This window comes from Corapipo altera, unplaced genomic scaffold (genome assembly GCF_003945725.1).
Source record: "Corapipo altera isolate COAL_440 unplaced genomic scaffold, ASM394572v1 65, whole genome shotgun sequence".
NCBI classification, from domain to species: Eukaryota; Metazoa; Chordata; class Aves; order Passeriformes; family Pipridae; genus Corapipo; species Corapipo altera.
This window is the reverse complement of record NW_020884891.1, coordinates 9029027-9054157: the sequence shown is the minus strand read 5'-3', so window position 1 is coordinate 9054157 and position 25131 is coordinate 9029027. Positions and strand designations below refer to the sequence as shown.

Here is a 25131-nt window from a genome sequence, read left to right as displayed (position 1 = left end):
TTGTCAATGATTTTCATTGCATATACCAAGACTCCCATGAACCAAACCAGGATTGTCACCTGAAAATTTCAGTCTGTGAAGAGTGTAAAGTTTTGACTGCTACTGAACAAACCCTGGCTGTTTGTTTATAATGGGTTAATCAACAATGCCATTTCTGGTCACTGCTCAAAAAAAACCCCACCACCATTAAATGCAAGAAGAAATACTTGGAATTGCTGCAATTTTGAGTTACAAGGAAAATGGGAGAGGATGTGGGAGAGGATTTTTTTACAGGGACCTGTGAAGTAGTGCTTCAAATTAAAAGGTATATTAACTGATTTAATATTCTAATCCTAACAGATTTTGTCTGAAAAAACTTTGTAATAGGCACAGTCATATCAGATGAGAATTGAAGTGCTTCTCTGTAATATGTTTATTGGCTTTGAATGAAGCACAACTGATGGTTTGGTCACAGAACCTGCCAGAGGGCAGCTTGCTTTAACGGGAAGTAAACAACCAGTGACTTTTCAAGGTAACAGGGAACCTGAGGGTGCAGTTAAACTTCAGCTTAAGCTGATTTAGGTGATTAGTTTTTAGCCAGCAAACTGTTCTGAACCTGCTGTCTGTAGGAACACATAAACTGGCCTTGCTGTTGGGGGCTGCACTGGGAGAAGGGGTGAAGTGGGACAGCAGCGGCCCCATCTTACACCTGTTCAAGATGTCCTGAAGACTCATCCTGTCAAGAACAGTGCAGATTTTTTTAAAATCTGTGAAATTCTTCTTCAGTTTAGGAATGCTCAGTGGTTTGTGTTAGTGTGCATGTTTGATTTGAACTGGGCTATTTCACCTTTTTTCCCCTCCAATTTCACTAGCATAAGCTTGCAGTGAGCAGCAGCTGGGTTTTATGCTGCAATCTCCAGACAGGTGTATGCTACCTTTAATATTTCATCTGAGGTTAAACCATTGATACATCCATGACCACTTTAAGCCCAGGAAGGAGAAGCTGTAGGCCTACCTCAGTTAGATTTGCAGAGCAGAGAGCTAGGCATCAGTTCTTATGTAGTTACCAAAATCATTTGGATGTTCCCAACTAAAATTTTATTTATTTTTACTGCAATGCAGCTAGATTCACAAATGTCATCAGTACAAAAGCAAATATGCTTGCAGTTAACAGCTGTTAAAACTAAGCTTTAGGCACATTCCTGCAAATTAAATGTGCAGCTGCGTAAGAGTTTATTCTGTCTCAATAAACCAAATCAGACTCAAATCAACCAGAGAAGAAGTGGTTTAGGCCCAAACCAGTACCTTTTTATCTGCAGGACACCAAACCTACCTTCACAGTGGGAGGAATTCAAATTATTTACTGGGCAAAGGCAGTGTAGCTGGTCCACAAAGGACAATCAGCTATTGAGACATGGCAGGTGCTAGGCAAGGTCATGAAGACAAAGACAGATAGTTTCATCCCGAATTTTTTATCTTGAGTAATCCAGTTATGGTTAATCAAAGATCCTTTGTATAGCGTTGCGATCTGTGGCGACCCCTAAAGTTGAATGTGTTTGTTTGCCATTAAAAACAATCCATCTGCTTTAACTGAGCAATCAGTCGTTCTGCATTAAAGGTGCATTGCAAATATGGGTTTTTTCCAAGTTTCCTTGTGATAGCCTTGTAGAGATTTTTCTGTTAACTGAAGAGTTTTATTTGGTGCCCAGTGAACTCTCAGCTGAAGCACGATCTAACAGCAGTGTGTAAACCAGCCTTTACGGGTGGAATCCAGGCAGTCACACGTGCACAGAAATCAGCATTGTTATAGGAGGAATCTGTTTCCAACTGTTTCACCACGTTTATCATCGTTTGGAAGGACTTGACCACCTGGTTCAGGAGAAATCTTGAGCCCAACAGCATTAGTCTTAATGCCAGTTATGATGCTGTCTGGTAAAATGGACTGGGCACAAGGAAGAATTGGATTGCTCCATGAGCCTTCCTAATTGTGTGGTAACCTCGCAGGATGAGATATGGTAGCTGCAATGCCCTCACATTATTAAAACATCAGTTACCAAACCAGCAATGTACTTCTGGAAATGAGATTATTCAGGAAATATTGCTGCTTGAGAAAGGGAGAGACTTGGCCTCCAGCCTGGTTCCTGAGCTGACCCCAGGCAAGCAGGTGGGTAGAGATGGCCACACTGTCCACCATATGGTGTTCCTTAGTGCTGAGCATTGTATCAGCATCAGCAGTCTCTACATTTGTAGGGCTTTTAATTAGCACGGTGCAAAAATGAACAAAACCAGCATCAAAATCAGTAAGTGAAATAATGAAAGCTTCTGTGGCATATAAAGCATATAAAACTTTTACATTTTAGCCTGGTAATTATTCTCTTCTGATGACTGAAATATTTAGACCAGAAAAATTCCACTCAGATAAAAGCATCCATCTCTTCATGAAGGATAACAAGTAAAGCATCCTGAGACAGACAAAAATATGCTCTCTTGAAATCTCGGGGACTCAGTTGTTCTCTGCTGCAGTCCAAATCCTCCATTGGCCATGAGTAGGGGACAGGGACCAACCTTCTCTGTTGTTGTTTCCCAGTTCAGCAATCCTGCACTGTCTATTGAGCTTTCTCAGCAGGAGGGCTTTGAAGGTCTGGCCAGTACCTGCTGCAATCAGCAGCCTGCATGCTAGTTGTCTTTCAGGCTGACAGGCAGCCCCACCTTTAATTTGGAGCATGTTTAATTCCCCCAGATCCTGATGCAACAAGTATCAAATGAGTGAGGTCAGTCTTCTACTATTTCCTCCAGCTTGGTTTGGAAACTTTGCTTGGTTGACACTCTCACCTGCATGGAAAAAGACCAAAAGCTATCTTAAGTATGAAGAATTTACTTAATTCATGACTGAAATACTGATTTCACAAAGCAAAATCATTATAAATAATTAAGGCTTGGCTACTGTATCATGCAAAGTGTGATATATTGGTGTATTATTTTGTTACAAAGTATTAACAAGCTTATATTTCTTGTGACATATAAGTCTTATTAACATTTCCTGCTTAGTAAATAAATAGTGGAAATGTGTCCTACTCTTCTAGTATGTCATTTTCCTTTTGTGCTAACAGTCAATTAAAGTGTTACGACATTGACAACCTCTCATGGTTTTCCACTCTACGAGCGTTGACTGCAACCTTGAAACAATAACATTCAGACCTGGAAAATTTTCTGGCTGATGTTGCATGACATGAAGTGTGTGTTTTTATTTGCATGACTGCATAGGTATAATAAAGTTCCCACTTTAATGGACTTGTGCAAATACCTCTCAGAGGGTGCTAAATTACTTTTCAAATAAAATTCTGTTCCACACTGGAGTGGGACCTCAAAAAAGAGTATGCTTGTTGAAACTTCTTCCAAACCTAATTAAAGGCATTAGAGAAGCAGTACTGCGAGAATCCGCTAAGTGCCTTGATGACGTGGTGATCAGAGATGGTTGTCTTAATCATTCTTTTTCCTTCTTTTCCCTTCCTTCCCCTTAATGTTTTTTTCCAGGTGCGGTTAGAGTGGCCAACAGACCTCACAGTGAACCCTCTGGACAATTCACTGTATGTCCTGGACAACAACATTGTCCTGCAGATCTCCGAGAACAGGCGTGTGCGGATTATTGCCGGGCGCCCCATCCACTGCCAGGTGCCAGGCATTGACCACTTCATTGTCAGCAAGGTGGCCATCCATTCCACCCTGGAGTCAGCCAGGGCCATCGCCGTGTCCCACAGCGGCATCCTCTACATCGCAGAGACGGATGAAAGGAAGATCAACCGTATCCAACAGGTCACAACCAATGGCGAAATCTCTGTAATTGCTGGAGCCCCGTCAGATTGTGACTGCAAGATTGATCCTAATTGTGATTGTTTTTCAGGTAAGGAGATGCTGGTTATTTCCTATCTGTTATCTGTTGAGATCCTTTGACACAGGTGCAGATTAGCAAAGTGACAAGGGGAAGGGGAGAAAAGCAATGATTCTGTTTCCTTGGATAGCTCCAAACCTTATCCATACCTTTGCAGATTTAATCCCTTGTCTTCTGAGATGTGAGTCTTCCGCTTACCACTGGAGGAATGTCAGGATGGTCCTAGCTTTCCCTCTTTTGATACAGAGGTGACACACCACTGAGAATTAGTTCCAAGTCTGCCTTGCTGTTTCAGCTGTGTTTGCCCAGGTTGAATATGGTACCAGTTCCAGTGCAGATTGTATCTAAATGCTATTGTGTCAGGCAGCCTTTCTCACCAAGAAGAGTACCAAGGTGTTTCATATCCAGTGCAAAACACTAGCTTACACCTTCTCATCACTCAAGTCACACTGCACTACCAGAAAAATGGTGCAAATACACAATGTGCAGAATTTCTTCTTTGTGTGTTTTAAGCTGGAAGAGCCAGTGCCAGGCCTGCAGTCCACCACTGCACATTCTCAGGTTCTCTTTCCTGTATGAGCCAAAACAAAGCATGGCTTTTTTATTTCATAAAAACATATTTCAGAATGAGACAAAGGACAGCATTCCCATACAGAGGTGTGCAGTGTGTTGCCATCTTGTCATCTCTTAGAACCACCATGTTCAGCTCCATAATAATGTCATCATAATTCTTAAGCCTCTCATTTCAAGTAAAAGGTTAATTACTGACAAGAAAACATTAAGTATGTCAAGAACAGAGAGGAAAAAATGCAAATGGTCTTGCAGAGAAGGTGTGTTGCTGACCCAGCATTGCAATGATAATCAAAGCCTCCTGTGCATTGCCAAGGGCTGCCACCTTTAGTGGTGGCTATGGTAGACCAGTGCTGAAAAGAATCCTGTTCAGGGTTCCTATTGAGAGAAACTACACTCAGTGCTGAAAAATTAAAAACTGTGGCAAATCTAATGATTGTGCCAGGGCTGAGTTGGGGAAAGGCAGGATCAGCTTGGCAGAAAGATCTGCTAGTTTGTCCGTCTCCCAGGAAGCATAGGTTATGCTCGAACACTCCAGCAAATTTCATGTCTCAGTCAGGAGAAAGAGAGCAACACAAACAGTAATGTTTTTCTCTAAGAGCAAGGTTTAATATGCTTTCTTTCTGGTCCTGCTCATGTAAACTCATTTTGGTAGGCACATACAGCCCATGGTAATGCAAATATCCTCCTCAAACCTTAAATTACACAAAACAAGTAAATTGTCAAAAGATATTGAAAGAGATTGTTTCTCGAGGCACTTTTTGACTACTGTGTTCTTATTTTGTTTTCCTGTAGTGTTGAGTTTTTAATAAGTATAAACTAATCTTTACTTCAATGTCATTTTAGCTGAATTACAGGGGTTTATTTTCTTTTTGTTTTATTTATAACACAATTTCACTTTATAAATACATGCCAACAGACAATAAGTAGGGAATTAAACTTCAGGTGTCATGTTTTTTTCTTTCACAATTTTGCATTAAAGCTTTCCTGAACAGCAGGGTTTGGGGCTTAGCAAAAATGCTGTGAATTAGATAATTTATATTCCTGTTTGTCTTCATTGAGACTAATTTAGAATTGCACTAACCTTAGATAATAGGGATTCAATTAGTTGGAAGAGGATATCCGTTTATTGACCTGTAAATGATACTGAGGAGAGGCAGTGTGTCAGGCTTAGGGGAACAGCTTAAATAAGGATATTAGAGATTACAAAAATTACCATTTCTCCTCCAGGTGATGGTGGATATGCCAAAGATGCAAAGCTGAAAGCACCTTCCTCCCTAGCAGTCTCTCCTGATGACACGCTGTACGTAGCAGACCTTGGCAACGTTCGCATCCGCGCCGTGAGCCGGAACAAGGCTCACCTCAGCGACACCAACCTGTACGAGATCGCATCGCCCGCCGACCAGGAGCTGTATCAGTTCACCATCAACGGCACCCACCTGCACACGCTGAACCTCATCACCAGGGACTACATCTACAACTTCACCTACAGCGGGGAGGGGGATGTTGGCACCATCACCAGCAGCAACGGGAACTCGGTTCACATCCGCAGGGACACGAGTGGGCTGCCCCTCTGGGTCGTCGTGCCGGGGGGCCAAGTGTACTGGCTGACAATCAGCAGCAATGGGGTTCTGAAAAGAGTTTATGCCCAAGGCTACAACTTGGCTCTGATGACGTATCCTGGAAACACGGGGCTTTTAGCAACCAAAAGTGATGAAAACGGGTGGACAACTGTGTATGAGTAAGTCCATAACATAATATGCCTGACGCAAGGAACTGTAGTTTAAATCAATACTAAAACTTTTTTGACAGTTCTAGTAATTTAAAAAGAAACCCTGCTACTAACACTGTGTGAGAGAGGACAAATAGTGCTGTTGCACAAGCTTTTAAAATGAAATTTCTTAGATGCCAAAGCCTGTCACATGTAAAAGCTCTGTGCATTATGCCCATTAAGTAAAGCAGAAACTGCCTGAAATTATACTTCATTTGCACTTTCATATTGTGCATCTGTTTCTCTAAATGAAAATATGATAGTGGAGATTTTTTTGTAACTAAAGAGGTAGAGGCAAATTGTGATATGAATCAGAAATTTGCAAAATTCTTCAGCAAGGCAAAACCGGGAAAATTAGCATACTCATCAGGGAAGGGAGTGTTGCAAAGGAAATTGAGAATCTCAGTGGAAGGAATATTCAAAGACAAGAGGGAACTTGTCTCTATCAGCAGGAAAGAGGATATATAATAGCAAAAGGATATGTAATAGCAAAAGGCTGTATATATAAGAAAAGGCTTCAAAAGCAAGACCATCGACAGGACTTCTAAAAAGCAAGACAAGACAGTTAAAGATGCAGTCAGAACACCCTGGTCTGGTCCCAGAGAGAGAACAAACCAAGAGAAAATTCATTTTTTATTTATAAAGAGGTGTGATGTATTAGGATTTTTCATTACTTATAATTAATTGTCATAATCCCTGTTTGAGGATGCAACAAGTGTTGGATGGAAATCATGTTAACATTGCAGTCCTAGTTCAGAGTCTTCAAGGAGTAATGATTTCAGCACTGAGAGTGACCCATTTAAATCCCCACTTGAGGATGGTGTCAGTCCAGACCATGGACCAATGACACTTTCAAAAAGCCTTTACAGTAGCTCCAAGTCACATCTGTTACTTGTAAATGCTGAACACCATGCATTTTTGCAGGGCCTTGATTGTTAGAGCATGTGAGAGCAGATTATTTTTAGTCATGTGCCTTTCAATCTCAGTGTTTTACTCTGTCACACTGACAGAGCATAAACCATTTCACACAATTATTGCTTGTTCTTCTTGTTAAAGTATGACTCAAGTGTAGTAAGATCTTTTAAAGGACTTTACCTGCTTGCAAGTGCCTCCAATTGTATGTAATATTGGTTTCTTCATGAAGAAATACCCGTGCCTTGGGAGGATTGATAAGCTGTATATGATTAACAAAGAAATTTTGCTAAATGAAACAGTTTTACATGCTTTCACAGGTTTAACTGTAGGATAGGCAACACTGTCCTCACCGATGCTTTGAGTTGTCCAGGCTTTGCATGACCCCACACTTTTGCCAGCATAGATCAGTCAATGGAACAGAACAGAAATGAAAAGAAATACAACTCTTAGCATTGCAAAAACAATAACAAAATTAAATGGTGAAGCCATGTCATTAATATTTATGTACAGTCCATTATTTTATGTCATATTCATGATATATTACGAGTTCCTGAACGACTGATACACAGAATGTTACAGAATGTCACCCCATGTGCTGCAGTCAGAGGGGCAGCAGGCTCTAATCAACACTGTGCTGAGTCAGTGTGCTTTCAGGAGATGCTGCTCACCTGCTGCCATGAATAGGTCATGGGCTGTGATGGTCCTTCGTTATCCTTTAACCAGATATTATTTTCCAGACAGGTCACATTCTGTACTGACAGCCAATTTCAACTTGAAAATTGGAATTTTTTGAAGGGCTTACTTATATGTGAAATGCTTGCAAGCTCTTATATGAACGTAGCATTGGAAACTAAGAGAATTACCATGTGAGCATATTTCAAATTGCTTGGAATCATCTTCTCTGCTTATGCTAGATTTGCATTCCCATCCAAAAGTTCAACCCGTGGCACTGTCAAGCTGAAATAGAGATGAGTTTGTTTAACAACACGTATCATATATACTTGGGAATATGAGCAAAGATAATGAACTGTTCAGAACATCTACCTATATGTCAGATTCACTCACAGAGGGAAATTATTAAGAGGTAGAAAACCACCTACAAAAGTACTTGTCATCCATCTACTCTAATCTGATGGAATGAAAGTACTGAAAGAGCTCTTGCATAAAATTATAGCTAATGTACAATTTTCAGTCATCTAGATTTCTTTTAATATTGCATCATTAAAGCTGTAAAAGGGGAGGGGGAGCACTGGGCCTCTATTAAATCAAGGACAAGAAAACACCTGCAAGAAACAACTCTCTCTGAAAAAATTAATTAGACCGCTTTCCCTTTGAAATGATATAACTCTTAACTGTGCTACACATAGAAATGCAAATGGATTGTGAAGCTATATCCCCATGTGTGCATTTCAAATATTGGTGAACACTTTCTCATGTGGGTACTGAAATCAATGCAATTATTTGCATGATTAAATGGTCACTGACATGATTAACAGTGGCATAACTGAGCCCCAAATTAACATTAAGAAGTATGTCATGATTCCACCCCTATTAGTATGGGTAGGACATTGCTCTGCTGGAGCTAAGTCCCAGTGTGCTGCTATTTATCATGTGGAAGGTGACAGAACCTGTCCTCAGAGGGTTAGGTTTCTTGGAGCAATCTGGAAGAAAAAAAACCCTTTAGATGATCACGCTGTGGAATCGATACTGAGACACTATTCTGCATGTCCTCCTTGAAGTCAGTGGGACCATCTACTCGAGTAAGAGCTTGTTGGCATGTGCTCTGGTCTCATTATGATTCAGTACCCTGTCTGGCCAGCCAGCCAGGAACAGTTTATCCCATTTTCAGCTACACAGGGAGTTTTGTATCTCATCAGCAGCAAAACTAGATCCTTAGTGAAGATGGATCCTGTGTCTTGTGCACAAGTACATTCCAATAAACTGGCTGTATTTGCACCTTAAAAGTGCATTATTTGGGGATTTTTCTATGATACAGTAGTAAATCCAAATACCCTAGCAAGCTGTCATATCTGTTTGATCAAGCAGTAAATGAAATATAACTGCCCAATGTTCATGGAGTTTTCTAATGATGAAAAGTAGTGATCTGAGTCAATTTTAATCGCTGCCTGTGGCACCCAGTCAACTTGCACAGAACCAGCATAAGGGTAGAATGTAAATAAGTTGTGTGATGTATATGAGGGTGCTAAGAGCTGAAAAAGAGATTATGTTGAATTTAGCATTTGATTAATTTTATTTGTCAAAAAAGCCACAAGATGCTCACTAGTTCATTTTCCAGTGTTTCACTGGAAAAGAACAGCTGCTCTATTTTTTTTTTAATATTGGAGGGAAGAGAAAAAATCCTGACTTTTTTTCACCAATACTTCTTGTAACATGTAGATTTTGTCTGACTAAGGAAATTGTCCTGAACTAAGGAAATTATGCCAACACCTTAAAGAGAAGGATATAGCCAGATTGGCTGCTGATGTGAATTGGAAGAGCTCCTTTGAAGGCACTGCAGCTTTGCCAGCTGAAGATATGTTTTGTCAATGAGAGGAGACAGTTAATAAAACTTGAAAACTTAATTATGTTTTCCTACCTGCACAAATAAGTTTCTGTTTTATGAACATGAGTTGGTTTTGCTCATGCAAACACATCTGCAATATCAGTGAGTTGTCTTACATGAATAAAAACATGTCAGCATCAATAAGGTTTTTAAGATGTGAGGCATTAATATGAAACAGTATCAAGCACCAAGCAATGTTCTGCACTGTTTTCTGTATGAACTGTCAGAAAGAACAAATATATTGGTAGTACTAAAAAGACCTGTTAAAAATGCTACTCCAGAGCTTTGGAATTAATTACTGACTTTTTGATGACATGACCTGACTCACATCAAGTACCTTAAACTACAAGAATTTCTTTAGCACTGATGAAGTTTAGGTGAACTGGAATGTGGTGCTCTAGATTTTGGTGTTGGTACTTCTGATGAGAAGCTCCTGCTGATTTGAGTAGGCCTGTGGGAAACGTAACACAAGAGTAAAACCCATGCAGGCAACTTAATTGCTGCAGATTTCAATCTAATTTTATCGCTATTGTTACGCTTTAGATCCCCTTTTTATATTCACCATTCTTATTATGCACTTCACCCATCAGTGACAAAAGGCAGTTTTTAAATGTTTCAGAATGTAAGAATTTTTATTTAATCCTATGGGTATGAAAACGCCTTTTTGGGGTTGAGTTGGTTGCCTGAACACCGAGTGACCTCCAGTGGCCTCACTCCTGCATCACAGCCCAGTGGGGGAAACCCCAACCAGCACAGAAAACCTCTGTCAGAAGCTGAGTGATGTAGGTGCCATCTTATAGATTTCCAGTCGTATTTTATCCAGCACCACTGAAAGAGCCTCTAAGCAGGAATTCAGAATAGGGACAGAATGCATTTTGAGTGAATAAATGGAACAGTTATTACCTTTTTAACTTATTGCACAGTGTTGACAATGCTTCTTACTTTTTTCCCTCTTCTTTTACTTTTAGAAGTCTTTTACATGACAATAGTTATGTACTTTCATGGCTCTTTAACATCATGTCTTGCAGGTATGACTCTGATGGCCATCTGACCAATGCAACCTTCCCAACTGGGGAAGTCAGCAGTTTCCACAGCGACGTTGAAAAACTGACACGAGTGGAACTTGATACTTCAAACAGAGAGAATGTGATCACAGCCACAAACTTCTCAGCTACCTCTACAATATATACTTTAAAACAAGGTAATGAAAGCATTTCTGTTATTTCTCCCCTAATCATTGTGTTTCAAACCCCATACATTAGTGCATTCTTAACTGTTTGCCAGAAAGAAGGACATTAGAATTAGTTCATTTGTTTCTTCCTTGCTTCAGCACAAACAGCTAGATACTGCTTACAGTTCTCCTGGGGTACCAATTAGAAACAAACCACAAGTGAATTCTTTTCCTCCTAGAAGAATCCCATAGATGGAATCTAGTTATTGAAATCTCCAATGTCTGCAACCTTTACATGCTGCTTTCTGCTTTAGTGTCTGGAGGACTTGGAATAAACTCTAATACTCTGAGCTTTGTTATTCTCAGAAATACTTCCCAGAAGAAGGACAAGTTCCACTGACATTTTAGCCCTGAAATGCCTTGTTTGTCCAATGCTATGAATTCTTTCTGGTAGTTCTGTGTCCTGGTGACAGACCTTGTAGGAAGGGGAAAAACATGACCCACCTCTGCTAGTGACTGCCTTTGGGATGCGATTTTGACTCAACCCCTGTAGACTTCACAATATTCCCCTGCCAATATCCTATCTCTCAAAAAAAAAAATTGCTCTCAACCTAATGGAAATGCCCCAGTGTCCTCCTCTGGATTTTGCAAGTTCATCACCAAAGTTCTGATTTTATACAGTTTTATACATTTTTATCAATCTGGGGGCTTTTGTCCTTTTTTTGTTGTCAGTGGATTGTTCAGGCTTTGCAAGTGCTGGGAAATAGTTCTCTGATTTCCTTCCAGGTCTGCTACAGAAAAGCTTTGTAACTGAACACATCACAGAAGTTTTCTTCTTCTCAACTTTTGATCTATAAGATCACCTCACAAGATACCCATTCATTCCTCTCTACTATTGCATGGCAGAGACAGCATTGCATAAGTGCAAATAATTTTATTATATTGTTGTGTCACCTGTTAGGCTTTGTCCAAGTGACTCCATCTACACTCTGCCTCATCTACTGCCTGATTTTATGTCTGTCCTTAAATCTGAAACTTCTCAAAATTGATACATTACCAAAGTCTATCTCAGGAAAATGCTTGCATACTATGGGCAGTGCCAGAAACTAACAGCTCTAGTTATGATTATACCTGTCATATTTATAAATTCATATAATTAGCATATTTCCATATCTCTGCAACACTATCACAAAGCACCCTGTGAGCAACCAGTCTTGTGTTGTATCCTTACATCCAATTATCTTCACTTTCTGACATACCCAACAGTTTTCCATGTATTCACACCTTGAGAGATGGACCAGTTACTTCTGTGTGGACCAGCTTAAAAAAAAAGATGCTTTGGATAGTCCCTAACTGGAGTGAGTTCAGCTTCATTGTTTTGTCTGTTAGCACTAAACTCTCAGGTTTATGGTGGAGTTCCCCCTGGCAGCTGAGCTGCAGGAACCTCCTGCCTTCATAGCCCCAGCCTGACCAGGTTTTGGTACAGTGGTACAGGGAAAAGGGACAGAATGGGAGAGTGGCCATCACCCTAGACATCTAGAAAATAGCTTTCATGCTTGACCTCAGATACTCTTGCAGTCTTTCAAGCAGTGCATTGTCCTGTTGACAGATCCCAACATGCTAAAATTGTCACAATATCAGTGGTCAATACTCAGCCTATGGGTTTACATACTTTTAAACTGAAAGCAAAAATACTTTATTCCTGCTGCAGGAAACCTTCACATGGAAGTCATCAGGCCATGTAATAAAAACCTCTTCAGACATGGGAAGCCTGGAGGTAACAAAACTCACACTGCAGTTGGTGTGTGTTCAGCTGTCTGTAACCTCCCTGGCTAACAAAGCTCTGTTGCACCTAACGTTTGGTTTGTAAATCTGCAGACCTGAACTTCTCTCTGTTCCCTGGTTTTGGTTGTTTTTTGACAGATAACACACAGAACATCTACCGGGTCAGCCCAGATGGGTCTCTGAGAGTCACCTTTGCCAGTGGAATGGAAATCACACTGAATACGGAACCTCACATTCTAGCAGGGGTTGTCAGCCCCACGCTAGGGAAGTGCAATATCTCCCTTCCTGGAGAGCATAACTCAAATCTCATTGAATGGAGGCAAAGGAGGGAGCAGACCAAAGGCAATATCTCCACTTTTGAGAGAAGGCTAAGGGTAAGGCTTCCTCTTGTGTAAAGTGCAGTGTTCTCTTTGAAAGTCATTGAACTAAAATCACGTTGAAATGTTCTACTTTGTTAGAATAGCAATGAAAATTTGTATCAATGATGGGCCCCAGCCATGAATTTCAAAACCAAACTCCTCCAACAGTCTCGGGGATATTTGATCTCTGTTTGATTTTCGTTGTAAGACTTGACCTTAAGACATAATTACTGCTTTTCTTCCCCTTCTTTTTCAACTAAGAACTTAATTATGGCTTTGGAAGAAGCTGTGAGCAAAGGACAATGTGTAGTTAGTCTGGCACAGCAGCAAAGTTGGAGCTACATCCTGCATCTCTCAGATTTATTAACCCTCTTTCTTCTGGGGGAGCTAACAGGTGCCAGCCACTGCCCAGGGCACAGGATCTTGCTGTGCACACCTTGGGTGTCCTGGCCAGTGCCTTTCCTACAAGTGATGTAGAGCCTCCCTGTGTACCTAGACAGGCTGTGTATTAATTCTCCCCTCTCCCACATGCTCTCAAACTCCCTCACTCCCTCTGCTTGGGTTGCACCACAGCTCTAAGACTTGCTTTAACATTACATCCTTGGTTTATTTTTACCTGTGAGGGGAACTCACAGATTAAAATGACAGATGGTCAAAATTTAGCATTTAATTAGGTAACACTACAACTCAAAGAGATTGCTACTTTGCTGGACAGGTTTTTTATGAGATCAGTTCTGTTTTTCACATGAATACCACTTAAAATCAGAAAGGGAAAAATGGTCTCCTGAGGCTGTTAATACCATGACAAAGGACTTCGGAGAATAGCAGAAATATATGGGTCCTGGAGTTCAGCTTTAGCACTGAGATGCTTGCATGTGATGCTGATGGAGTGGAGAGTCAGTTAAGATGGAAGGAGCTGGGACATTGCAGCTGGTGAGGAAGGCAAAGGAATCTACCCAGAGATTTCTTGGTGATTAAAGGAAATATTCGGCACAGCATGAGCAGAAGTACCATCCTGTAGTGTGTTTGAGACAGTATGCCAAATAATGAAATGGATTTAGGGCTTACTGTTGACAGATCCTTGGGTACTGCTGGGAAAAAAAAAAAAGTATTATCATTAGAAGTCCTTATGCAGGATGAGGTTCTGGTGAGACCTGAAAACTTCTAGTGAGTTATATGTTTAAAGGGAAGTTTTTAAACATTTAATTTGCCATACCTGGCACAATAGGAAGTTGTTAGAAAGCTTGCAATATAGGGCAGAAAGAACTATGCTGAACTTTGAAAATATATGTAGAGAAAAGCTCTGGGGATTGGAGCAGTCTCAGCGGAAATGAACAGACTTGCAGGAGCCCTCAGTTAAAGAAAAAAAAAAAAAACAGCACAATGGAAGAGTTTTCTGAGAAAGAAGGAAAAAAAAAGGCATAGAAATGAGGTATAAAGAAGATACTTAAAAATCAGTCCTGATACCGTCAGTGAAACAAACGGCTTTTGAGTGCTAAAAGGTATAAATTAGAAGGCAGGTAGCTGGGGATGAGATAAAGGATGACCTACTTGAAGAGAAGAAAGAGAATAAAGGTTTTCCTTCTCTGCCTGGCCCCAACTTTTTTAATTCTGATCGCAATTAGCAACCATACTGAAAGCGTGTCACTCTATTAGTGTTATTTCCAGTTTTGGAAAGAGGCCACTGTTAGCACATTCTGAATAATGCTGGAAACACTGTGTTTTAAAAAGCTGGATTTTTGCATGGTGTGAATTCCCTGCTCTGGAAATAGGGCAGAAGTGAGTAAGTTAACTGAAATGCTAGAACAGACATCTAACTTTATCTCAGGATCTAAATCAATGTGGGAAAAAGGAATTAACCACAGGGTTCCTTTAAGTGCAGAACTGTCTGCCCCGACGCTTCCTGAACGTACATAAAACAATCTATGGGCATGTATGCATTTTATATTAATAATAAATCTATGTACAATCAGGCATTTTAACATCAATCTTAGTCTAGCAAGACTTCTTTTTTATCAATTGAACTGCTATTTTAATTGACTTCTAAAAATGAAGCAAAGACTGCTGTTAAAAGCGATGAGCATGATGCATAGTAATACACTGATTAGAATGCAGCTCCGTTCCCTCCTGACTTTTGCATACCTTGAGGAACTTGGCATTGGATGCAGTCCAGGTTTTATAACTGAATATCTGCAAAATTGAAAATTGAATGCTTGGCCTTTCTTACTTATTTTTTACCTTTTTTTTTTTTTTTAATAAGAAAAAAAGGAAGTAACTCATTGGCCTCAGTTCAAAAGTCCTGCAGACACAGGCTTTGACAGTCATGTTCATTACTGCATTTAGCAAATGATCTCCCTTTATTTACCAGTCTATTTACCATATTTACAGCAAATTCTAAAGATGGGACCAAGTCCTCTACCAGGGTCTGTGAGTTTACGTTGGCTCAAATCCAAACACAGACAAGGAAATAATGCAATCATCTCATCTGACTTAGACATTGTGGACAGGCTATGCTTGGAAATGAAAGCCCAAAGAAGTACACAATTGTGTGATATTTACACTGCAAAATTTCTAACTATAAAACTAGTGGAAGTAGAGTCAACAAATGTTTAAAAAATATATAATAAATACATCTTTTTATGCGCTTCTAACATTATTGAAATCAGCTGAATTTTCTCCCTGTTTTCATTAGCTGATATTCCAACCTGACATTGCTTTCAGAAACCAGTTTCCCTAGCTCATACCAGAATACATGAGCTTGGAGCTTGAGCTCCTTGCTGTGTTGTATGTATGTTGGAGTCATCTTTATGAAGCCACCAGGATTTGAAATCAGCTTGTCAATAAGAATATTGAGATGAGTCATACTATCCATGTATCATCCTCTCTTACCTTGAGAAGGGCATTAAATTTAACTTTAGTATAAGAAAGTAAACAAATGAGACATAAAATCTGCAATAAAAGGGAAGTATTTTAACCTTATTTTAACTCAGTGAGTTTTCAATTACTGCCGCTTTCCACTTTGCTGCTAATTCTGTCTCTGTTTGGTTTTCGTTCTTATTTGTTGTATAGTCTCTGAAATTCAGATTGCAAGCAATTTGTATTTGAGACTTTCCTCTCTCCTAACTGCATTCTACAATAATAATAATAGCAATAAGGACATTAAACATGTACATGGAACATAAATGAATATGAGACAGAGTATGCCCCCTGCTTGCTTTTCAGTTATTTTGCCACAAAGAGGATTTGTTTTCAGAAATTTCAAGAAGTTTGCTAAAAAATATATTAAACTTAATCCATCAGGTTGTATACAAGCAAATATAGTTGAACTGAGCATCACATTTTACTTGGGCTCCTTAACTATCATTAGAGCATAAATTGTAATAGTTACAGCAGTCTACAGGGGTATATAGGTATTTTACAGCTATTGTAAATGAACACTATTAAAGTTAGACATGTGTGTATATAAAACCCCAGAAATGGTAGTTGAAGAAAGAACACCTGCTTCTTCCAGATTCTCGAATTATTTTGTATCTAAAAACAGAAAGGGGAAAGAAAAAAAAATGTTCATTCTAAACACAGCTTGAATTATTAAACAAGTTTTATTAACCTTTTATTCTGCGGCTGTGCCTCCAGGTCTCAGTGAGGAGCAAGCACTGTGCCATGCCCTGTGCTAACACCTGCACTGGCATCATGTCTGCTGTAAGGAACTTATTAATTGGAATAGAGTGATTAGATAAAATGTGGTACATTAATACAATTAGCATATTGAGCATTGATCTGAAAAAGACAAGTCAATGAACAATGTTTTATGGTTCCCTAAATTATATCTCAGATTTAAATGGCGTTTATCAGTGATTGTCCAGTGGCTAAATGATGTAAGGAGGCAGATGATGATAGCACTGGTAAATACATTTTGTCTTCATGAATCAGGCTCAGCTTTGAACTTGATTTCAAACTGAGCATTGGGTTGCTGTCCCTCTATCAGACACAGCGAGTTTAACAAAAGTTGCAGGTCCCGATGTGGTGAGAGAGCTGCCACAAGGACTCTGGCTGGCACCAGGCACCACTGCTGCTGGCTTTCATGAGCTCTGGGAGTAGGGTGGCTTTGTGAAGGAGCGTGAGGACGCTGGTGAGCAGGATCTGCAGGAGCTGCAAGCACAGCTCTGTCCTTTGTGCCATCAGCCTGGTGAGGGCTATGCCAGAGCAGCACCTGACCTGTCAACGTTAACAGAGCTTGAGAGAGGATGCGAGATAGTAGATCTTTCTTAATTTGTGGGCTTGACAAGGAGCTCATCCACAGCTGAGAAGAAAGAAGAAAAATTTAAGAAAAGGTGAGAGCAGAGGTGAGGGTTTAGCTCATGGAAGCGTCCTATAATGTCAAGTATAATAACACTGAGCACAAGCAGCAGTTTATGTTTTGGTCCTTCTATTTCTCATCTGAATTTTTTTCTATTTTCTTGTCTTCAGGAAGGCCCAACTCACAATGTTAAGCCATTGCTCTCTTTGATAAGCACTGAGGCAGACCTGTCTGTGTTGGGTGTGCTTAGGATGCATTGTTTTCTTACCTTGCTGTATCTTTGTGTTTAGACCCACAACAGAAACCTGCTCTCCATCGATTTCGATCACGTTACCAGAACAGGGAAGATTTATGATGATCATCGAAAATTCACCCTGCGAATTATGTATGACCAGACAGGACGCCCCATCTTATGGTCACCCATCAGCAAGTACAATGAGGTCAATATCACATATTCACATTCTGGATTAGTCACCTATATCCAAAGAGGAACCTGGACTGAGAAAATGGAGTATGATCCGAGTGGGAACATCATTTCCAGAACATGGGCAGATGGTAAAATATGGAGTTACACATATCTAGAAAAGGTAAATAATTTAAAAAGTTGATTGTTGTACCAAGACAAAAAATATTTCATTTTATATAGGTATTATTTTGTGAACTCTGTTGTAAAGCTACCTCTTGGAAGAGTATTTAAGAGTTTTTAAACAGAAAATACATAGAATTACATAACTAAATAAAAATGTGTCTGGACACACACCTAGATGTCACCTGCTCAAACCTGCCATAGTTTAGTTCTGAAGAAAGTTATCGGCACCTCAGGTTTGCTTAATTGGTAGGTAAAAATGACTTTTTGGTCTCAGTTCAAGTTTAAGTGAATAAAGGATACCCTCACTGCTGAAAAGCATGTTGCTACTTGGGATAGTAGTCAAAAAGATAACAGTCACTGAAAGGGAACTTTTTCCCCCCACACAAATACAGTTCTTTTAAGCCAAAATTATGAGCCCCTGAGTACAAACTTGCACTTATTCAGTGCTCCATTGTAAACAAGGGATTGATCCTGTGAGGAGAAAGTTCACTTCGATATTTATGAAGGCCATTTAGGGAAAAACATTAATATGAAATGAGTTATTGCTCTGCTTTTATAGTGACTTTGCATCTAAATTCCCTGAGTATTGTAATTTTCATTTATATCTATAGGTAACGGTCACAAAATGTGGAGTGTTTTACAAACTAAGGAGGAACATTTCCTTCATCTGTAGAAACATCTCATTTGGTCTTGTCTCTCAAAACCAAAAAACCAATAAGTATTTTTAAAGCTTTCAGAACTTTGTGTGAACTCGTATTCAAACTTTTTTAAAGAGCAACGTCTTAGACTACTCAATACACCCTGAGTTTGCAGAACATTTTCTCTGAACCTGTAAATTGCAGGGAAAAGCTATAGAGGGTGGGGGGCAGGTGAGGTAACACTGATAGGAGGTATTACACACACAAAATCCAGTGACTTTGAAGTTATTTATATACTAAAGAGTTCCAAATGTGTACTTTTAAGATAAACTGTGCTGTACTTATTTTGACTGTGTTTAAGCTTGATCCTCAAAAAACTCAAAGCTAACCCAGTGGGAAAAAAAAAATGATTGAGACTGGAGAATGCATAAAAATGTGATTCCCTCCCTGTCTCCATGCAGTATGGTTCTTGCGTGTGTTAACAAGATTGGCAAACCCCAGGAGCTTCAGAAGTTTGCTTCAGATAAATTTGTCAGGGCTTCTTTTGTCTGCATGGTCTTCTGCAAATTACAAGTAAACAGGCATTTCATACAGGTTTCAAATATTTGGGCAATATGTATTTTGGAGGAATCTGTAATTTTTTTCTTTGGACATAATGGAGTGTAATTTTGGAAAGATATACACTTCTTATCTTTCCAAACCACTTTGTCTGTTCTTAGTTTATGATGAGCTCAAAAATAAAGTCATATAACTTAGCACTGTTAGTCTGGAATTCTACACAAATCACCAGATCCTGATCCTGTAGAAGGAAATGGCAAAAGACTACTGGTTCAGGTAGCAGAAGGCTTCGGTTATGCTGTAACTTGTCATTAAAATTACTGAAAATCATACACACCATGCACATAATCTCCCAGCTATTTAATGTACTTTCATGATGTTGTTCCTTGTGCCAAAGATGAATTCACTGTCAAAAACAGACATTGAAATATCACTTTGTGGCTCCATTAAAGCCAATAACTCATTGTGTTAATTATGTAATGATTGCTAAAGGTTGTCTGAAACCACGTAAGACTCAATAATTCTTTATATGAAAAAAAATCAATTATATAGTTTGCTTCCAATTCATAGTTATTTAATTCTTCAGTTCTAGCAATTGATGAGTTAATTGTACATCTTCAAAAATCTCCACCCTTACAAAATTAGCTCAAATAATTAAGGTTTTAAGAAGTGCTATGATATTTGCATTGGAAATAATTCTTACTGATGAGATTTATCTCCTCTTGTTTTCGTCACTTTCCTCAATTAATTAATGGTGATATAAAATCTCCTGAACACTCCAAACTCGCTTCCAAAATCCAGCAGACAAAATAGATGACCGACTGCATGTGTATGTTGGACAGAAATGACATCTAGTGGTGATGCTCAGCATTTGTCTATTCCCAACAGAGCTCCCAGTAATTGCCACTGGCTGTGTGTCTTGATACACCATACGACATCAATCATCCTGTGGTTGACCAGGCTCTGGCTGCTTTAATAAAATGACAGCTTTTTGGATGTTTTATGAGCTACTCTCTGAAATCCTTTAAAACAATTAGAACCCAATTTACGCAGAGTTGAAAAATCTATTGTAATATTATTAGGATGAATTGGGAATTAATTTTTTTTCTCTTTATGGTATCCTCTAATAGGCTTGAAAGGATACTAAGTCTCCAGCCCTAGTACTGTCTGTCCTTTTACTATCCTGAACAAAAGTGGAAAAGCCATGAAGTGCTGTAAAAATGGCACACAGGGGCACTAAAGTTATATTGGGGATGTTTCTGATCTTGTTATTCATACTCTGTCAATGGCAGACAGCTTAAAAACAGGCGTGGGAGCAGTATATAGAGAGAGGCGTCACGGCAGTGCTAGGAGAGAGTTCAACCAGTGGTTTACTGCAGACTGGAGACTCTTGACTGAAGGTGGAAACAAAATAAACACAGTGCTGTTGGAGGTGCTTGGCTGAGCAGCAATAAAGTGATCAGAACTAGCTCGGTGTGAAGGTCTGTTGTCACCAGTTGGCACAGGGTGACCTGGAGTGGCATATGTTGGTGCTCTCTGGCTGGTGTACAGGTGACAGATGTCATTCGCCAAGGGCAGGAAGAAACACATCTTGGGCAGGCAGGGGGCTGGGAGTGCAGAGGGGATGGCCAAGGCTGAGCCTATCTCTGGCCCTTTGAATGAGCATTTGGTTTATTTGTCAGAGCAAAGTGGCTCAGGGCCAATGTTACTTAACATATTGCAGGGCTGAGCTTGTGGTACTTCCTTCCCGGAGAAGATTTTTGAACTTAGAGGAAAAAAATACTGGTTTTCTGATTTCTTTCCCCAGTGCTCTGTAAGAAAGCGGCCACACTGTTCCTTGAAGACTTTGTTTTGCATGTCTCAACCATGCAGAAGCCTGACAAATTTGCTTATGTGCCTGGTAGGTTTGAGCTGTGGGCTAAGACCTGTGCAGTGTCAGCACTAAGGCACAACTCAGACAGTGTGGCAAGGATGTGTAGGGCTCTGGTCCAGCCAAACCACTTGCTGGAGCTGGGGAAAGGCTACAGAGTTCCCCCATGCAGTTTCACTCTGTTTTTGTTATACTTGTTCCAACAGTGACTGTTCACCAGCGGGCTTGCACTCTGTGACACAGTGACTTTGCACATGACAAGTAAAAAGGTTTACAGAACCCAAACTTTAGTTATTGACAGAAAAAAGTCTGCCATGCTTGCACATTCACTTTGCAGACAAATAAACCAGATTTCATTGACCAACCACAATTAAGCAACCCAGGGCAAGTATCAAATACCTGTGTAGAAATTATATTCTTTGTCAAAGTTAAAAAGTAGTTACACCAAAGAACCTGCAGACTATTTTCATCCATCTGTAAGCATGGAGGTACTGTGAGCTCTGGAGTGACATGCATTTAGAAGAAGACATACAAAAAAAGGGTAGGTCTGTGCTGGAGATATGCAGAGTGCCATTAAAAGCTAAACATCTTGTATATACACAAAGTTGCCCCTTTCCAGCTCCCTTAGGCACATCTGCTGGTGGAGATGCTCTGCCTGTGTATGAGGAAGAGGTTTTCTCTATATTTGCTTCCTGAGAGAATGACCTAAATATTTCAAAGCAACATAGCAAGCCAGCATGAGGCTGAAATGCTACTGAGAGCCACATCTGCCTTCCAGTTTGGAGATCCTTACCTCTAGTCTTATTATTATTCTCCTCCTGTTTTGTACCACCTTGCTAGCCAGGTCTCCTGGAGCTGAAAGCTCCACTTGGAATTGTACAGACCACAAAAGCAAACTACAAGAGCGAGCAGTTGTTTCAGCATTCCCATAACCTTCAGGCACTCACTAGATGAATAACCACGTGCTTGATCAGCCCCTTACCCTGCCCTTGCTGTTTGGTTGCAGTCCGTGATGCTCCTGTTGCACAGCCAGCGTCGCTACATCTTCGAGTACGACCAGTCGGATTATCTGCTGTCGGTCACCATGCCAAGCATGGTGCGCCACGCCCTGCAGACCATGCTCTCCGTCGGCTACTACCGCAACATCTACACCCCTCCCGACAGCGGCGCCGCCTTCATACAGGACCTCACCAGGGACGGGCGGCTGCTCCAGACCCTGTACCCCGGGACAGGCCGCAGAGTCCTCTACAAGTACACCAAGCAGTCCCGACTCTCTGAGATTCTTTATGATACTACTCAAGTCACGTTCACCTACGAGGAATCTTCTGGGGTTATTAAAACAATACATTTAATGCATGATGGGTTCATCTGCACCATCAGATACAGGCAAACAGGTTTGTGCAACTGTGGCTACTTTGCTAAAGTTTTTGGATTTGATCCTGTGCTTACATGGCATGAAATTCCATTACTTTTATGTCTACAAGTTCTTATATTTTATGTTTCAATAGAAAAATATGTGTGTATATCTCTGTGTCTGTGTCCATAGGTGAATATAGCTGTCCCATTTGAAATACAGTCTTCTTTTTATTGCTTGGTATGGAATAGCTCTTAGAATGTTTGGTTGTTTCTATTCCACTGTGTGGATATTTGCTAAATACTAAATCAAGTTGGTTTATTGTTTGTGTTTTCAAGTTTCCCTGTTTACACCATAATCTAACATAAATTCAAAAGGACTGTTTATATAAGGAAAGAAATCACCATGTAAAATAAATTTAGTTAAGAATTATCTTGTAAGTAAATAGAAATAATAATTATGAATAAACCAGCATTCATTTAAATGAATGTTAATAAAATATAAATAATTTGTAGAGAAAGCATTAATAAAGGTTTGTGAGAGAATAATCTAACATATTCTTAGTTAATGGTATTTTCTGAGACAGGCAGCAATTAAGGCTTAAGGGTATGTTTGAGTTCATGATCTGTCTGCGTTAGATCCGTAGGGTAAGTAAACTATGGGCGTAATTCATTATTTTCATTATTCCTCTTTCCCCTATTTGTTTTGGACAGGTCCACTTATTGGTCGCCAAATCTTCAGGTTTAGTGAAGAAGGGCTTGTAAATGCCAGGTTTGACTACAGCTATAACAACTTCCGTGTCACGAGCATGCAGGCCATGATCAACGAGACACCTCTTCCCATTGACCTGTACCGTTACGTCGATGTTTCTGGCAGGACTGAACAATTTGGAAAATTCAGTGTAATTAATTATGATTTAAACCAAGTTATAACCACCACTGTGATGAAGCATACCAAAATCTTCAGTGCCAATGGTCAGGTGATCGAAGTACAATATGAAATCCTCAAGTCCATTGCTTACTGGATGACCATCCAGTATGACAACATGGGGCGCATGGTGATCTGTGATATACGTGTTGGTGTAGATGCCAATATAACAAGATATTTTTATGAATACGATGCTGATGGTCAACTCCAGACCGTGTCTGTGAATGACAAAACCCAGTGGCGCTACAGCTATGACCTTAATGGCAACATCAACTTGCTGAGCCATGGAAACAGCGCGCGCCTCACTCCTCTGAGATACGATCTGAGAGATCGCATTACCAGACTGGGAGAAATTCAATACAAAATGGATGAAGATGGCTTTCTCAGGCAAAGAGGCAATGAGATCTTTGAGTACAACTCTAATGGTTTGCTGAACAAAGCGTACAACAAAGTGTCTGGCTGGACTGTGCAATACTGTTATGATGGTCTTGGAAGACGAGTTGCAAGCAAATCAAGCCTAGGACAACACTTACAGTTCTTTTATGCTGATCTCTCCAACCCAATAAGAGTTACTCACTTGTACAATCATTCTAGCTCAGAAATAACATCCCTCTATTATGATCTTCAAGGTCATCTCATTGCGATGGAATTAAGCAGTGGAGAAGAATATTATGTTGCTTGTGATAACACTGGAACACCTCTAGCTGTGTTTAGCAGTCGAGGCCAAGTCATAAAAGAAATTTTGTACACCCCATATGGAGAGATCTACCAGGACACTAATCCAGATTTTGAGGTTATCATCGGTTTTCACGGAGGACTTTATGATTCTCTTACTAAATTAGTTCATCTCGGTCAGCGGGACTATGATGTCATTGCTGGTCGGTGGACGACACCAAATCATCATATATGGAAGCGCCTGAATGCTGTCCCACAACCATTTAATCTCTATTCATTTGAAAATAATTATCCAGTTGGCAGAATCCAAGATGTTGCTAAGTATACAACAGGTAAAAGTAACACGTTTCTCATGAAAACTCTTTATCAAATTCTGGTATGGATTCAACATTCCAGAAATCTTTTGTATACGTCCAAAGTTACTTTTTGTCTCTAATTTTAAATGTATTGAAGTAATTTCTTTAATAGACTGCGCTTGATCTGTTTTCTATAGCCTTTATGGTAACCAAGAAAATAATTAATAGTTGCTTCTGCTGCTTTTCTCAGTGCTAAAATTAAGGGAAGAATGGAGGCAGCTTAATTTTAATTTTTTCCATTATAAATAGATAGAAGGAACACTATTGATTTGAGTATAGCTATGCTTTGTAACCAAATAATTTGTTTGCTACAATAAATGCTGTAACTAGTAGGGAAACATAAATTGATGTGAAATCATTATTTCTGCCTAGCTGGAATTTCTGCAGACTGCCCTTTTTCTAGGATTTATGTGCCTTTTTGCTAACATCCTTTTCTTGTTTTATAGACATTGGAAGTTGGCTAGAGCTGTTTGGTTTCCAGTTGCACAACGTGCTGCCTGGATTCCCAAAACCAGAGATAGAAGCTTTGGAGACAACATATGAACTTCTACAGCTTCAAACAAAAACCCAAGAGTGGGATCCTGGAAAGGTTAGCAAACACTCAGTTTAGCTGCTTCTAATACTAAACTAAGGAGTTTTATTAGAAAGTATTGGAGACCAAGGAAACAATGTGACTGTATCTTTTGATATAATGGGAAAGACAAATAGTTTAACAATGATAGAATCTTTAATGTTGTCAATTATGTACTGGCATCAGAGTGGAGGAGAGCTTTAAGGAGACAGAAACAGTGAGGGAAATTTGCAGCTGTTCATAGCGAAAATATCCAAATTTGAGGAGCAGGATAGGCAAAAGAGTAAAAGTGTT

General features: G+C 39.8%; 1 protein-coding gene across 2 annotated transcripts in view; it reads left to right on the top strand.

Moving 5' to 3' along the window:
* TENM1 (teneurin transmembrane protein 1) overlaps positions 1-25131 on the top strand; it is a 761525-nt gene that overhangs the window by 730152 nt on the left and 6242 nt on the right. For both annotated transcript variants that reach the window (XM_027645293.1, XM_027645294.1), the window contains 8 exons: positions 3514-3880; positions 5669-6179; positions 10716-10888; positions 12782-13017; positions 17590-17886; positions 21961-22348; positions 23022-24242; positions 24713-24855. In XM_027645293.1, coding sequence (XP_027501094.1) covers positions 3514-3880; positions 5669-6179; positions 10716-10888; positions 12782-13017; positions 17590-17886; positions 21961-22348; positions 23022-24242; positions 24713-24855 — 3336 coding nt within the window. The remainder of the gene's footprint in view (positions 1-3513; positions 3881-5668; positions 6180-10715; positions 10889-12781; positions 13018-17589; positions 17887-21960; positions 22349-23021; positions 24243-24712; positions 24856-25131) is intronic.